The sequence below is a fragment of the Phalacrocorax carbo genome, chromosome 6 (genome assembly GCF_963921805.1).
Source record: "Phalacrocorax carbo chromosome 6, bPhaCar2.1, whole genome shotgun sequence".
NCBI classification, from domain to species: Eukaryota; Metazoa; Chordata; class Aves; order Suliformes; family Phalacrocoracidae; genus Phalacrocorax; species Phalacrocorax carbo.
The window spans coordinates 10509487-10526917 of NC_087518.1; the positions used below are offsets into that span (position 1 = coordinate 10509487).

The window sequence follows — 17431 nt, forward strand, 5'->3', positions numbered from 1 at the left end:
TAATGTGCTCACTTTCCAAGAATTTTATCTCCGTTGGAGCCAAACTGGAAGCCTGTCAAGATTTGAGCTCTTCAGAGTGCAATCTACATACTTCACCGAATGGCAAATGCATTTTCTATAAAACTGTCATTCTGCTCGTGGGCTTACTTGTCTTTTATACGTTCAAAAGCAAATTTCTTAGGATGCCTTTATATTTATTCTTTTTATTCTCTTTATTGTATGTGGAATGGTTAGAAACTAGCGTTTGCAGAGTTTATTTTAGCAAAGCACTTAAACACATATGCTTAAGGGTTTTACTTAACCTTTATGTGTCTTTCCACAAAATTCTCGTCATCTAAGTGCTTTGCTAAAAAGGGTGCAGTTATTCTTATGTCCATGTGAAGTGTGAGGTTCAAGTCTTTCCCCAAAGCACAACAATAGCACTGAAAAAATATTTTCAGTCACTATGACAAAGAGTCAATAGGAGGAAAAAAACCCACCACTCTAAAACACAGCTTTGATAAACTGAGATTTCCAATGGAATATATGCTTTGCAGCAATAACATCAGCAGCTGTGAGATAGCAGTGGTAAAATACGGAAGTGGTAAAATAATTGGAGAAGGATTTTCCAGTAGATAGTTAAAAAACTGAGTTACATATGGAATGCAGGCAACTTTGGCTTCTTCTCCATCTCCTTAAATAACTCGGATTTAATGCAGCAAGTAAAAAACACCCCAAAATCAGGGATTTCTGATTCATATAAAGTTATCAGTATGATATAGAATCTTAAGCAAAGTCAGCAGATGAGAAAATTATAGGATGTGGGTTTTTTCTGCAGTGTTCACTGTAAATTAGAGCAATTAAATTACAGCAGTCTTGTAGCTGTAATTAAATATGGAGATGGGCCCAGAGATGCGGAAAACACTGAACTGCCTGGGCTGCTCAGGCTGTGGAGTGGGAGCAATGGTAAAGGTAGCTCAGAAACTGGTCCTGATCCCATGACAGCTGATGGGGGCAGCCAGGCCTCCGGCACTGTATCAGCATAATATCTTTTAGGTGGTCTCTTAGGTGATCAAGGAGGACCATGCCACACTTGTTCTCTGCCTGTGCTTTTGCCATTCCTGGGGCCCTGCCTGGAGCAGTTGCAGAGGGGGATACCCAGCTGGGGCATGCCCAGGGCTGTGGGAGCTCCTGCAATGAGCACCCCCAGGTAGGCAAAACAGGATTTCGGGCCAAGTGATTGCAGCATCCCCAAGAAGCTGCTTTGTGAAATGGCTGTTGCATCTATTATTCTTTCACTTTACATTGCTGTCAAGTTGAGACTCAAACTACAACTGAAGGAAAATGGGATGGAGACAGGAGGCTGCCCACCAAAAAACTCACGCTCCCTTTAGCAAGACAGCAGAGGGTGAGGAAAGGGTAGAGCATAGCAGGAGGTACAGATAATAGCAGTAAATGTCACGTTTAATTACGTTATGGGGAAGGGTGGAAATGAAGTCTATGAGGATATAAGCTAAATGTAAAGAGAAGTGAAAGGAAAGAAAGCAGTGGGGGGGAAGAGCCAGGAGGACAAGACCAGGGAGAAGAGGGCAAAGAAGGCAAATCAGGAGTTAAGTTGATGTAGAGGCAGTACAAGAGGTGGCACAGATGGCTGGAAGTCACCACCAGGACAAGTAAGTCCTTAGTATCACCAAAGCGGTGAGAAGCCATAGCCAGTTCAGTCCTTGAGTTTTTCTCCCACATGGCGGGATGCTCTGGATGAAGCCCCTCCAAATCTGCTTGCCACAGTGCAAGGACAGGACAACAATGTGCTGTGGGTGTGTGTTCGCTGCATGGCACTGGGTCCATAAGGGAGTTGGAGGAAGAAGTACGTGCAGCAGCCCTGGGATTGTTTATGTCTCCAGTCTCTGGAAAAGAGTTGCCACTAGAGAGAGAAGATGAGACTTTCAGCCTCCTCATGGTTCACATGTTAATCTGATGCTGAAATATCACTTTGCAGATTTCACCCAAGTGTGGGAATTAAGTATGGAAAAGATGCCTGGGTATCCCAAGGCATATTGGTAATAAACATCACCAGCTGGGTAATGCCTAATATCTGATGCAAACTGCTGACAGAAATTTGTTTTGGATTTTTTTGTTAGCTGCTGGTTTTGATAATATTATATCTTATAATCGCCAAGGCAGTTGAGTTTTGTTGTGTTGCAGTGGTTTGATATAATCCATCCATCCATCCATCCATCCATCCATCCATCCATCCATCCATCCATCCATCCATCACTATGACTTTTCTTTTAGTTAAATGCTTTGGAGGTAATAAACTCTTAACTATCAACAATAAATATTTGTGCAGAGTGAGAAGAGTGCTAACTACTGTAAAAGCTTTTTTCCCTGTACTTTTGACTAGTGCTCTATATTAACACAGGTTGCTTTTCTGCTGGTGCTGTGGCGTAAGTAGAACAAACTATAATATAGATGTTACTTCAAGCAACAGCTAGTCCTAGACCCAGGTCCCCTATAGTCTGCTGCATTGAGAATTCTGGGCTGCTCCGCAAAGGGCAAGAAGGAGAGGTTCCCCAATGCGAATGTGTTATAAAACAATATTGTGTTTCCCTTAAGAATTGCAGTGATAAAAACGTAGATCATTCTGCAGCGCTAACAACTTTAATAAAATAACATAAAGCACAGCTGTCAGGTCTGCCAGCATCTCACACTGGGAGACATGAGTGAGAAAACGAACACTTTTCACAAGCAGAAATATTCAAAGAGCTTCACTGTTTACAAGTAATCAGGACTGACAGTCATAGATTATTGGTGGAAGAGCATTTTCTGCTTGAGGTGAAAGAAGAGGATAATTTATCAGGAAGCCCAAGAAGTCAGACATCAGCAATGATCTGCTTGAAGAAGGGCATATCTTAGAAATAGTGCCTTTATTTGTACTGCAAGGCAAGAAGATGTACTAAGTTATAAACAAGAGTCTTAGTGCTTGAAGAATGTTGAACAGATACAGTGTGTAATTTGCTGGGCAACTGCGATTACAGAATTGACTAATGTGTGTCTCGGTTCTTGTTCAGAATATTAAAAGAAAAAGCGTAATAGAGATTGTCTAAGAGAAATGTTCATGCTCTCCCATCCTAGCCTCTCCTTTCGGAGTTATCTGAGCTACACTAATCTGGTTGCTTACCTTTTGGTTAATGCTTATGCTTATGAGACACTCCTGTAATACAAGGGGTTAGGCCTCAGAGAATATGGTGTGCTCTGGCTTTTGCAGTAGATCATCTTGTCTATCTGGTGTGGTGCTTTTGCATCACCTTTCTCTTATGAAAACAGGCAACGTATCGGCAGTTTTAAAATGGTAACTAGCTTGGAGCTCTATGGAAAAGGTTTTATAGACTTCTACCTGCCCTGTCTGTGCCTTGGTGTGCACCCTGGCCTGCAGCGTTGCGAGTGTGCATGTAGGCAGACCCAGGTCCCAGCACCTATGCCGTGTCCCCAAGAGGAATTGCTGTCCAGATCCCAAGAAATGCTGCTTCCTTCCTGGGATGCAGGAGTAGGGAGTGATCGTGCCCCTGTACTTGGCACTGGTGAGGCCACACCTTGAATATTGTGCTCAGTTTTGGGCCCCTCACTACAAGAAGGACATCGAGGTGCTGGAACGTGTCCAGAGAAGGGCAGCAAAGCTGGTGAAGGGCCTGGAGAGCAGGTCTTATGAGGAGTGGCTAGAGGGAACTGGGGTTGTTTAGTCTGGAGAAGAGGAGGCTGAGGGGAGACCTTATCACTCTCTACAACTAAGCGAGAGGAGGTTGTAGTGAGGTGGGTGTTGGTTTCTTCTCCCAAGTTACAGGACATGGGTGAAATGGCCTGAAGCTGCATAAGGGGAGGGTTACATTGGATATTAGGAGAAATTTCTTCACTGAAAGAGTGGTCAGGCATTGGAACAGGCTGCCCAGAGAGGGGGTGGAGTCACCATGCCTGGAGGTATTTAGAAGACGTGTAGATGTGGCACTTCATGACATGTTTTAGGAGACATGGTGTTGTTGGATTGGCAGCTGTATTTGATGATCCTAGAGGTCTTTTCCAACCTTTATGATTCTATGATTTGGTTACAGTTAGAAGATGAAGTTCATATCAGTATAAATCACCATGGAGATCCATCCCTTGTAGTTTGGTATCCATTGTGTCTGCTCCTGCCAGGCTCACCAACTCTCCTCTCCTTTCTCCTCTCCTTTCTCCTCTCCTTTCTCCTCTCCTTTCTTCTCTCCTTTCTCCTCTCCTTTCTCCTCTCCTCTCCTCCCCTCCCCTCCCCCTCCCCTTCCCCCTCCCCTCCCCTTCCCCCTCCCCCTTCCCCCTCCCCTTCCCCTCCCCCCTCCTTCCCCTCCCCCTCTCCTTCCCCTCCCCCTCTCCTTCCCTTCCCCCTTCCCCCTTTCCCCTTTCTCTTTCCTCTTTCTCTTTCCTCTTTCTTTTCTCTTGTGTGTTTTTTGTTTGTTTTCTTTTTTTTAAGTCATTATAGCTTCCAAATTCTTATTTCTTTCACTTAGTGTAGGGATTGTATATTTTGGTGTGTATATGACCAACTTTGGCTAACATTACCATAACATCACTGGGAACAGGATGTGCTTCCCCACTCTTCTCCTATTCCATATCTGTGGGGGACATGAGCAGACAAGAAGTCTTCCATTACCCACTGAAGAGTGCTTGTCAAGAGAGTCCAGTGTGCCTGCAGAGTTCTGCAAAAGGCCCTGGTGGTGGCCCCATCACCCCATGGATGTCCCTGAAAGACCCTGAGCAAAAATCTGTCCCCTTTACTTCAGTGTTTTGCATAGAAGTGACTCTTGTAACCTCACCATGTGCTATTTTCATCTCACTTGAAATAGCAACTGCTTATCACAACCAAATATGCACACATTTGCTTGGGAAGGGATCCTGAAGGAAAGCAGTTTCTTCTAGAAGCATTCACTGCAAGAAGGGCAACAGTTGTTGTTTAGGGGCCTTTGGGTAATATGGAAACCCTGTCCCAGGAACCATGGAGAAGGTAGCAGAAGTATTTTTGAGAGGATGTGGATCAGTCAATCTCCACCAGGGAAATCTGGGCAAAATATCTCTCACGGAAAATCATGTCAGGGAGATGATGAGGGACGTGAATAAGATCTTTTTTTTTCTTTTCAGAGCTTGCAGAAGTAGAATTGTTGTACAGAAAGTATCACAGACTTCAAGCTAGTCTGTGTTTGAATATCTTTGAGTAAGGAGGTCAGCTCAAGTTCTCCAGCTTTATCTGACTGGGGAAAAAACAAGGGGAAGTCGCTGGCAAATAGAGGTATTTTTTCCCCTTTGCTTTGAGCAGAACCTTGGAGTGTTCTCCAGGTGTAGGAGAGCATTGCTTCCCCTGTATAATCCAAACTTTCAATAGCATGTCAGATGTTTGTAAAGATGCACGGCTGGGACTTGCATGTGCATGCAAATATGAATACATTCCAAAGCACAAAAGTCCCTTCGAAACAATAACAACTGTTATGTGTATTTCCCACCTGAATTCTTAATCAATAAAATTTAATACTGAAACTAAACCCATCCATGATCCCAATATCTTTCCACCATTGGAGACTGCTAGCAGATGCTAAGGGAGTGTTTGAAGAACCAGGCAGGTGCACAGATGTGCCTCCATTGTGCTCTCCAACCTCCAATAATTTGAGGCATGAAGAGCCTCTGATCTAAAGGTGGCATCAGCAGCCTTTAATTTATTTATCTTCCATTTAATGGTACTGTTGCTCTTGAACCTGCATAATGTTTAGCATCCAGAACATCCTCCAGCAAGGTTATCCATAATTTAAGTATTGTCCTTCAAGGTGGCTAACTATATGGTTTGATTTGTAGTGGAGCTGCAGGATGGTGGTAGCTGAGAAGGGTGGGCAGCCACCAAAGGCAATTTTCGGAATCTCCACAGTGGTGGTTAGATGATATCAGAAACTAAGTGGCACTGGGCTCATAACTGCTTATTGCACCTCAGAAATTATTGACACAGCAAGAGGTTTGAACGCAGAATAATCCTGGGATCCTTTTTGGGTGAACACAGCAATTTTATACTGAAATAATATTCATCTAGATGTCAGTTGGACAATTAATACATTGATCATGGCAGTGATTTAACACTGCATTCTGTTGTTCATCATGCCTAGTGTTTCCACAAAAACGTGGATACATCTTTTCAGTATCAGAGGCACGTGAACGCCTGCCATGGCAGAACGTGGAAAGGCTGTGCTGAGTGCTTTCATGCCAGGCTGGGGCTTGATATGCAATACTGTGGGCTGTGGACTAGGAGCAAGGGCTGCTGAAGTAGTTTGGGTTTCCAGGCAAGCTTCAGAATTCATTGTTGCTCCCCATATATCTGTTTTAACCTTAAGTCAAAGATTGATTATTTTTAAAGGTTAGCAGTTATGTAGCAAAAGAAACCCTCTCCTTTGCCAGCTTTGAGAAGTCACCATGCGACTATACACAGTTTTAATTCAGACAACAACACCTACAGCCATTTCAGAATATGTCTCCTTATTGCTGTTCACTTCAGTTTCTTTGAACAGGGAAAATAAAAATAAAAACTGTAAGTAAAATCCCCACTTTACTAATATGCTCCTGGCGTCAGCTCTCACCTGGGTTGCACAGAAACAGGATAGCAAGGGAGAACAGCAGTCAAATCACGTCACTAAAAGCACATCTTGCAGGTTAAACAAGGAGACCTTAAGGAACAGGGGCTGCCCTCCCTTGCCTTCTACCTGTTGCCTGCTGTATTTCCTGCCCATGCTAGGTCAAATGAACAAGACATTGCTTTTTTAGAAAAACAGCTCACACCTCAGATAGACAATTGATTTACCACCACTTGGCTTGTCCTGGTGCATCCTCTTGCGAAGTGTAAGCACTCGCAGTCCATGGAAAGTACAGGATGATGTATGCTGATTCCTATAACTCTCTCTCATTGCTAGCTCAGCTGTACACCATATAGGTGTGTACAGTCGGTGAGAGCAGGCACATGGACACAAAGGATGCATGTGACAGTGCATACACTGTACCTGTTCCTGGATTTTAAATCTTTCTCCATAATACTCTACCATTATTACAAGATGGATTTATAACACACCTAGGGCTAATGCAACAATGGAGGTTAATCGTCTACTAGTCGGACAGTAATACACTTTAATTTTCCTACAGCTACTCTATCGTATTGGCATGAAAGGAAATAGCTTTCTAATGCAGCTTCATCTGCTGAGCAGGAAGAAATCTGTGCTGCAGAATGTAAAACTACATAGGACTATAGCTGGCAGCAAAACTCAGAGTAGGAGAAACACGGCACAAATAAAAGTATTTGTGAGTTGGAAGTATGCTAACAATCCTGGTTTATTGCTAAACATGCCATATACAGTAATGCAGTTTGCTTGGCAGGTTCAGTATTGTTTCATCTTTGTTTTTCATTGCTTCATCTGCTGTACTAAAATTTGTCCAGGAATGAAAGGTGTAAATTCATTAGTTTCCAACTTCGTGACATTAACAAAAAGTTGATATTATCATTTCCTCAGAAGTACTGATGCTGTTAATACAATCTGTGCTGTGCTCTGTACCTAGAGACACAATGGAAATCTTAGTATTTAAGTCATTAATGCAAATGTTTCTGCTGTTTGTTGTAAATGGAGTCTTCCCTTGATGAGCAGCAGGCATTCTCTGAGTGGACATGTGTACAAATAGTCACTTGAGTGCTGGCATATATTTACCATGAAGTAGAACTCCCTTCTTTTGGAGAGCAGCAAAACCATCAGCTTCTCCCTTCTGGACAGGCAAAAGATGTGTTTGAAATTGTCATGTCTGAGATAATAACACTTAATACTTACTGCATATGGGATAGAACTTATTTTTGTGAGCATATTGTGCAAGCTAGATGCAAAAATTCACTGTTTCACATACTTTTGATATTTTTCCCCACTAAATCACCAACAAAATATAGTTGTGCTTAAAAGAACAAGTTTTGTTTCTACACTAGGGATGTGTCTCACTTTCAGCAAGGGCAAGGAAGGACTAATAACTTGCATGCAGGGAGGAAATGTATCTCTTCTGAAAACCACTGGTATAAACTGCCAATGGGAAACAGCTGCAACAGGGCCTTGTTATCACAATAGGTCTTTGATGGGAAAGGTGGCCTCATGGGCAGAGGAAAAGCCAGAGAGAAAATTTTACATTAATTGCTGACAAGCTGTCCAGGAAGATTCTGCCTAGATCACTCCACAGATGTAATGAGCACTTCAAAATATCTGAATGTGTTTGTTATCCTATTATCTACCAGCTTTGCATCAAAGACTCGCAAGGTATCTGATCATCGACTCACAAAGGTGAACTCTGTCACTGCCTATCAATCACTCTGGCACCTTGCGTTATCATCATAAATCCATTAAAGCCAGTTAACTACTGTCACCACTCTGAACCAGTAACCTTCACCCTTCATCTCTATATCACCAGGTCCGTCCATCCTGTGGACACATGGAATAGTTAAATTAGTTGTGTACAGGCATGTCATGAATTTGACAACAAAATTGGAAAAAAAATCAACAAATGTTTTTTTCTTCTTCCTCCCTCATAAAAGTTGCAACGACATGACAAGGAGGATTCCTCTGACAAGTGGAGGACAGAAGAAGAAATGGCAGCTGAAGCAGAAATTCTCAAGAAGTATTTTGGGGAAAATTAAAGGTAATGATTTACACATTAACTTACTCCTGCAATACCCAAAACTCTGTTCAGTCCTCCATAGGCTTCTTGAGGACAGAGGGAGAGCATGTAGAATGGAACAAAAGAAATTAAAACTCTTAGGTTTGTGTTGTTTCCAAAAGGACACAGCACTCCAACAGTGGCTGAAATAACATGCCCCCTTCTTGAACAAATCAGTACCGTCCTACATAACTTAGTTTACAGACAGCAAAAAATAACGTATCTAGAAGTCAGAATCATCAGCAGTTACTGAAGAGGGATATATAACCTAACGTATCCTCACTGTGTTTTTAGAACAGAAAATAGCCTTGGTACCTCTACGATGAGTTAAAAACTGCTGTGTCTGTGTACACCCAGATACATGTATGCATCTATACATACAAAATCCCAGCGGAATTCAGACTGTAGAGTGGATAAACAAATGCTAATGCTAACTTTATCTGGCAAATATTAAATCACCTGATCAGTTCAACTTTCAAAAGTAAGCCTGATGGAAAACTGCCTGTTCTGCTAAATCTTCCACTGGCCGTAAAAGAAAAAAAAAAAAGAAAAAAAAAAATTTGCAGGGAGAATAGAATAGAGAAAACACTTGGCGAACACTAACATTGGTGCTCTAGAAATTGAGACTTTTTCATTTTGTACCTGGAGTCCCAGAAGCTAGATTCTTCCAGTAGAAATGAACTGGCCCCCAGAGATCAATATGAGATATGCTGGGATGTACGCTGCAGCAATGATGCCAGAAGCTCCCTCTCCCCTGTTCCCCATATGTTGTTTACCAGTATCCAGCACTCACATTTCTCTGTCATTTCTGACTGTTTCATATTTTTTCCTCTGAAGAACTGAAATCCCATAAATATCCCTCCTCTCTGCCTGTGACTCACTGCTTGCAGCCCAGCGTGAGAAATCTTGAGCTAAACTACAGTGAGTGCATGGCACACTTACATGGCAGCTCTTATCTCCCGTGCCATGCTGTCATCTCTGTTTGGGCTGGTTCATAGGACTCTTTCCATTTTTTCTTGCATGATGACCATGCTGTTGTCTTCTCCAGTCAAATTAGCTGTGCCAACACTTCTGTGGACTGGCACAGAGAAAGCTGTGTAACACACGTAATTCCCATCTGTGAAGGAAACTAGTCCTCAGCATCTGGGACCTAGGGACCTCCAGGGTTTGGAGCAGCAGGGTTTGGACTACACATTCAAGCTTCTACAGTGGCAGCTGGATTTGTATTTAGACAGTCACTTTTCACCTTCTCAGAAATATGCTTCTCAAAAATGAATTACTCAGCCAGGAAGAGCATATCCCTAGGTAATGCATATGTAAGCACACTTCTCTACTAACAGAGGCATTATGTAGTACTTCATCTATGGCACAGCAGCAGATGAACAGTACTTAGGATAAAATGGTGCATCCCTATTCCAATGTGATGTTGTTTCCTATTATATATTTGGTAGGTTTTGGGTTTGGGTTTTTTTTGGTCTGGTTAGAAATGAATTTGAAATGCTTTTCTACAGAGATTTTCAATCGAAATTGGAATTAAATCCCCACATATCAATAAAACGTTCTTAGGCTCTTCTGATACTAAACACAAAGCTGGATAGATGGTATAAATTCATTCCTGCAAGCAAATTCATGTGCCTGGACTTTTATTTCCATTTATTATGAAAATAAATCAGTGTGTGTCTGCATGGACGACCTCTTGATAAGTTCCCCATGATATTAAGGTCGTTACCTTTCCTAGAACAGACTGGTAAATTAAATCTTACTGGCATCATTATCATGAGAGTATTTTGCCTCGTACAGGCAGTCCTTCCAACCCTTGATTCCCAACACAAGGTATCACTGTCAATCTCTTCTCCCTGTCATTGTTTGCTTCTGAGGTTTAAGGCTCTGAACCTGAGACAAGGGTATATCTAAGCACCTTCTGAATTTCTCAACTTTTATCTACTCTCTTAACCTTGCTTCTGAAGTGATGAAGATTGAAAACTTTTGGCAAATTAACAAGGTTATATGCATCCTTCTTCAAAGCTATTTTTGTTTTTCACCTACAAAGATTTATTTTGCCATTTATAAGTTTACCTGGATGCTATTTGACTTGAGTTTTTTCATGTGGCACAGTGAAAGTCAGAAAGAGCTGAATGTGGGTGTTCTGGAGCCAATGAATGGCAATTGCTAAGGCCTCATGCATTATTTTTTCTACTTAACTGTTTTGCTCAAAGAAGCCCAGCTCAGCTAGATTAGCCTGGACAGACTGAGCTGTGTTTCAGAGCTTTCCCAGCTACCCTTACATTTATCACAAGTCCTTTACCAGCTGTCACAACTCGTATGTGACTTGACTAGATACAGTAGCACCTTTTACCTATATGTGTAGATGATCTGATCAAGGAGGACTTGCAGGCAACTTTTTCCTAAGAAATACTTGAACAAGGCAAGAAGCTCTTGCTTCTCTCCCTTCTACATTTGCTGGTGCTGATCCCTCTTGGCTGGTTGGGTAGCCCAACTGAGTGCTTCTACACCAGTCCCCAGATGATCAGAAATATCCAGCCACTTGCTTAAAGAACTGAACCCCATTTAGGCTTGCTAAGTTTACACCCTTAAGAAAATACTTGTCTTAAAAGAATTCATTCATGTGTACAATTGCCTAGAGTGGATAAAACTGAAATCAGTGAGTGAATTTGTGTTTTGTATATGTTTGTGGCCTTTCTCTGCATGTCCCCATGCCACTGCATCCCATCTCATTAGGACTTGTCACTTCTTGAACACCACCAGCATGTGAGGGCTCTGCAGGGCTGCTCACAGTGCTGTGTCTGCAGAGCCAAAGTTCGGCAAAACTTCATGTGGTTCTGGAGGAGGACAAGAAAAGGAAAAAAATTATCTGTGGAAAGGATATTTAATATATGATTGCCCCAGTTAATCACTCTTTTGCTCAGTAGCACCAAGATTTGACCTCTTTAGGAGCCATTCCTCCCTCAGTGCTGGCTGTCATATGGTCAGCTGGTCACTTTCTGAGGTGGATCCATGAGGAAAGAGTCCTTATCTAAAGAGCAGGATTTGATGCAACACCTCACTTTCCAATTTCCTATTTTCAGATACACCTTTTAAATTTTCTGGCTATCTATAGCTGGGTAAGTGTTTTGATAGTCTGGTTTATGCATTTTAAATTACACATGCCAGCAAAAAGGCTAAAGATTAAAAGAGTTACTAACCTTCAGATAGTATTTGAAGAATGTTTCTCTTCAAAGGCAGTTTCACTCTGTGTTGTTGTTTCTGAAGAAAGAACCAGTCTGCACAAGTTTCAGTAGAAGTTTTCCTATTTTATGCATAACTGAAGTAATACTTTTATGCCACTGGAAAAGTAGTCAGTATTAAGTACCATGTCAAAATGTCCCTTTGCATAACGGGGTTGACAGTGATATTTCATTGCCTAGTGGTTTTTGAGTTACAAATGTTCAATAGGTTTTAATTGCTTAACCATCTGAATATTTTGTCGTTCAACATGCAAAATTCATTTTAAAATCTCTCCAAATAAAGCAGGCTGCAGAGTGGTGCAGGATTTCTGATGTCAATTCTCTCCTTCATCCCCAGTCTGGCAATGTTTCTGGAGAAATAGTCTTTTCAACTTTGTCAGCGAGTAAGAATTTTATTCTTTTTTTTTTTTGCCCCACTGTGAAAGAGAGATGATCTTATTCTTTGAGAGCACTCATCCTGCCTCATAGCTGCCTCTCCTGCACCAAGATCTCAGTATGTGTGAAAAGACACTTTTCTATTGACTTCAGCAGGGAAATTACTACTGTTAGGAGGACCTGACCAGAGGGAATTTAAGCTGGCCATTTGGCTTGCATCTGGGTTTGCTCCAGCACTTCTGACAATCCATGCTATATATATGAGAATGAGCACCAGAGCAATCCCATCACTTTCCTTAAATTTAGGCAAGTATGACAAGATGGCTTGCAACACCTTTCTTCGGTTGCTTTACTGTAAGAAAATCCCTCCTATTATTTCTGGTACTTTAAGCTGAATAAGAACACAAAATAATGACTGTGCCTTGTAGTAGCTCCACAGAGTGCATCTGGGACACATGCTGTGCAGTGAGGACACAGCCAGTCTGCCCCAGAAGATGTTGTACCTACAGTGTGGACCACGGAGCAGGTTGTCTCCTGGGTGGGTGCCACATTGACAACAGAGACATGGCCAGAAATATTTTCTGCAATAGATGCTCTACCATTGTAGGCAGCCTGTTGGCAAGCAGAATCACCATGCAGTCATAGAAAAATACAACATGGTGTGGACTGTGATCTGGGGAACGGAAACAGGGGAGAAGGGTGCAACAGTCAGGGACCCCTCAGTTGCAGGAGCCTCGCTTTATAAGCAGTGCAATTTTGTGAGTACTTACACTGGAATAAGACTCAAGGTGGTGCCTGGTCCTGGGGACTTTCCAGAGAGCATTGTAGAGAGCTGTTCATGGCTGCACTCAGCAGCTGTTTGCGTATAATCCCTAAGTAAATACACATCCTAGTAATCAGCTATGGATTTCCTCGCACGCTGGACTTAAGTGCTATTAATGATATCCCCCACTCAGAAGCCTCCAAGAACCATTAATTAGCAAGCAGGAGCTGACGATTTGCTTGTCTGTGTGAAACTATTATGACCTGAGAGTGAAATATAAGCTTCAAAAGAAACATGTTTTATGAAGGTCACCTTGGAAAACATCGTAAGAATCTGTCAGGAGAAAAGAATGCAGCACTCCAAGTGTGCATTTCAGTGTGACATTATGCTTTAAGTAGTTGGAAATAGCAAAGAGAAGATGGATCAGATCATAGGGTCTATGCTTTTTCACCCCAGATTCCCTTTTTTCTACAGTAAGTACATGTAAAGTAATCTTTTTGTCATTTCAGTGGAATGCAAGGAAAGTTAATACCGACAGAAATCCAACAGGCAAACATAATCTCGCCCTTGCTGGTATTTTTGAAGTATAAAACATCCAGAGCCAGCACCTCTGCAGCAGGGAGAAAGTTTATGTACAAGAGTTAAATTATCTCTACAGAAGAAGATATAAACAGCCAGAAGTACAGTGACTGTGTGCAGCAGTAATACCCGCTGTAGAAGGCTCAGGGCAAAAGGCTCCCCAAATAAATGTGGTGTGCTAATGCGCAGCAGCCTCAGCATCAAGGTTGATTGTTTTTCTGGTTGAAGCATATCATTATTCTTATGAAAACAAAGCTGCAATAGAGTTAGCTGTGGTTGTAAGTGAAATGTCTTCCTCTTGTGTAAGCGTAAGCATAGTGTCCCCCTCACACCTGTTCGAGGCTTCTATTTTGAGGCTGTAAGTTAGTACTGTGCTAAAAGTTATACACCTCATTCTCTGGACTTCCATTTCTCTGTAGGTGGCCATTTAATTCAGCTGTAAAGAGTACATGTATTCTATACAGCACTGCTTGGATCCTGTAATTATATCTACAGTAGAAATGTCATGGCCAGAGACACAGACAAGATTGTACCGCGTAAAGGCAAAGCAGCAAATGTGTTACTGTTAGCAAAGAAAGCTGATAGAGGGCCAGATGTTCTCTTAACTTGCCCATCCAGCAGCCTGAATGCTTACCTGGGCTGCCTGTCAAATATGAAGTATTTTCAGTCTAATCCATTCTTGATTCATCTTTAAACTTCATGTGTTTCACATTTTATGAGAGGCAAATGGGGAAAGCCAAGCATAACAGATGGACCTCATCTCCCAAGATCTGGGGTAAAAGAGTCAAGGTACAGGACAATGCTGAGCTTCAAATAAGGGTGATATCAACTGTGGTCAAGTATTTTTATCCCCAAACCTGTGCTCAAGTGGTCCTAATCTCTTGCCCCCAAAGCTGCAAAAGGATGCACTTACTAAGCAGCCAGACCCTCCTTCAAGCAGATTCACAGAACACATGCCAAGTAATTTACAGGCTGCCATCAACCTGTCATTCAAGAGGGGCATACAATGGAAACTGTTGCTCAAAATGCCATTGAAAGGGGAAACATATGTTTCAGTGAGAAAAGACAATCAAACAAAGAAGTGGGCGGCTTGGGATTTGCAGCCGCAACAGCAGCAAGGATCCAAGCCTTGCACACAGCCCGGGGGAAAGAAGTTCGGGGGCCATGCCCTCGTCTAACAGTTGGGTAACAGCTTTGTGTTTAATAAGCTGAAATAATTTTCCGAGTATTGAAGCCAGCTCTAAACATGCTCTGAAGTGAAGGTACAAAACTGAAGATGCCAAGCAAAAAGCCCACTTCACGCTCAATTATTAGCAAAGGTTTGTATCATGTTATCCTATTGCTGTAGCTGCTGCATAATAGAACTGCCCAGAGAGGCACTCTAACCAGCAACTCGAACGTGACCTCAAAGCTTAAAAGCTGCCTTTGTGTGAGTTTCAGTATCTAGGCTGCGTAGGTGGAAAGGCATTAATAACTCCCCCTGTAAGTAGCTATTTCAAAAAGGAAGGAGGTGATGGACGTTGGAAATATATTGGACTGAGCGTACTCGAGACTCTCTTGTTTGCCAGGATGTCAGTCTCTACGTGAAAGGACAGGTATGTGCATGGGTAAACCCAAATGCTCCATTTGTGCTAGTACCTGGGGCTGCTGCACGCCTCCAGTTAATGCTGCAATAACAGTCGCGCCATGAATTTGTGCAGGGATTTCGCATACAGTTTTCACAGCTGCAGTCGTCTGCAGTTGTCAGGCTCTCGGCATGCCTCTTTCTCTGCTTCAAGAACACCTTCTGTCATGGCATCTATTACATGTCTTTTACTAGGATGGACCCTGAAGAGATACATACAATTGGAGCCGATATGGGAAGAAATACCCCATTTATTCTCCAGTGTCTGAGGCTGGGGGCATTTTCAGGGTGATGGTCCAAAATCACTGCTGTGTCATACCTCAGCATTAGGTAGAGTCCCACCCTAGGGTCAGGATGGATGAGGATATACAAGAGATGACGATTTTGAAAGAGCATTTGCAGGAGCTTATATAAGAGATCATGCGCCCCAAAGACTCGTGCATGAGATTATTATAGCAAAATTGATTTGAAGAGTAAGAAGCTGGATTTGGTGACACAGGATGCACTTTCTAATCCTTTGTTCCTATGACTAGCGGTCAAAAGAGCTGGGGACTGTGCTGTCTTACTCAGGGACATCAGAGAGGTGGCTTTACTTCATGTTTGTTTTTTGTAAAATGATCCTGACCTCCTTTGGAGGGTGCTTTGTGAGTTAGGAATGAAAAAGCACAATGTGAAAAGCAGACATTAGTATTATTTGGAATTTAACTTTATTGAAAAAGTAGATAATAAATCAAACAAATGCTCCTCTTTCTTGCTTTGATGCATAACTTTAAAATAGTTGTGTGCAAGGATTTTCTTCTTTCTCTATTGCACAGGCTATAATGAGAGCTGAAGTGTGCTGCGTGTGGATTAAACACTGAATATTTTCCTTTGCCTATCGCTGTCAGTGTTTCCTGTTGGAACACATTAATGAGCACCTAACTCGTTAGCAATAAACAGCCTTACATTTTGTCTTACTAACAAAGATCAAAGGTACTATTATATGTAACTCTCTGTTATGTTTGATACTTCTCAGGTAACAAAGTGTTTGAAAAACATCCCGTGACATAAGAAACTCCCCAGAAAGAAAGACTTCATTCTCCAGTTCTCAGTGGCCCTGGAGCTGCAGCTGAACAATTTTGTTATGTTCTGCAAATATGGGATTCTTCCATGAAAAATTTTATTGGACCTTTGGATATCATCAAGGTTCAATTTCAGCTAAGACAACTATCAGCACCAGTTCAAAATGTTGCTCTGACTAGTAACTCATATTTTTCTGAATTGTGTATTTGGGAACAAATCTTTTTAAACTGTCCCTTGGCTTAAATTGAAATAAAGTGCTGGCAAAATGGGGTAGCTACCGTGTTTAGGTGCATTGCAAAGTGTTCACTCCATGTTGTGCTTTTTGAGATTCGGGTATTGTATGTGGGCTACTACATCATAGAAAAATTAGGTCTTTTAGTAGTATTAAATTTCATAAAACCTAAGGTTTTGTTACAGACTAGCCAGGATAAACTTGGAGAGCTACCATTTTGTCAGATAAGGTAGCATAACAAGAAATATAACACTTCCTAAGATCTTCCCTTTCTCTGTTCCTCTTAATGCATTGCCACAGTGCTTCTGGAGCTTAAGGTGATACAAAACACTTCTGCAAATCAATGAATATGTAAAGCTGCTAATGGGATAGTAATCACATTAGGATTAGACTGGTAGGAATGTCCTGCTTACAGCAACAAACAGCACGAGTGGGAGCCACGCGCGTGGAACGCTCCCTCGCAAGAAATGCCATCTTCAGAACCCCACGCAGGAAGAACCCTGCCGTGGGTTAGTTGTTGAATGCTAATGTGTAATAAAGATTTAAAAGTCAAACAACAGATGGAAGAGAGAAGAAACGAGTCCACAAGATATGTATGAAAAGAACACCCGTAATCTTGCTCTTGAATTGCGGGGAAGCGATGACCAAAGCTTTCTGTGTCCCCTGAATTCAGACTGGAAAATAAAATGCACCAAGTCTTTCAAGAAGAGCCATGCTGAGGGGGGCTATAGGGTGCAGAGTCTACCTGAAGGCTTGAGGAGGTCAAGGTCAGGTCCAAAAAGAGCCTGGCAGTGCTTTGTGTGCCTGGCAGCACAGCGTGGTCACTGTCCTGAACA

The 17431-nt window shown here is 42.1% G+C and overlaps 1 protein-coding gene across 13 annotated transcripts in view; it reads left to right on the forward strand.

Annotated features, from left to right (window-relative positions):
* Window positions 1-16636, forward strand: part of FHIT (fragile histidine triad diadenosine triphosphatase) — a 627817-nt gene extending 611181 nt beyond the window's left edge. For all 13 annotated transcript variants that reach the window (XM_064453593.1, XM_064453598.1, XM_064453589.1 and 10 more), the window contains 2 exons: window positions 8594-8697; window positions 16317-16636. In XM_064453593.1, coding sequence (XP_064309663.1) covers window positions 8594-8695 — 102 coding nt within the window. In that variant the 3' untranslated portion in view covers window positions 8696-8697; window positions 16317-16636. The remainder of the gene's footprint in view (window positions 1-8593; window positions 8698-16316) is intronic.
* The last annotated feature ends 795 nt before the right edge of the window (window positions 16637-17431 follow it).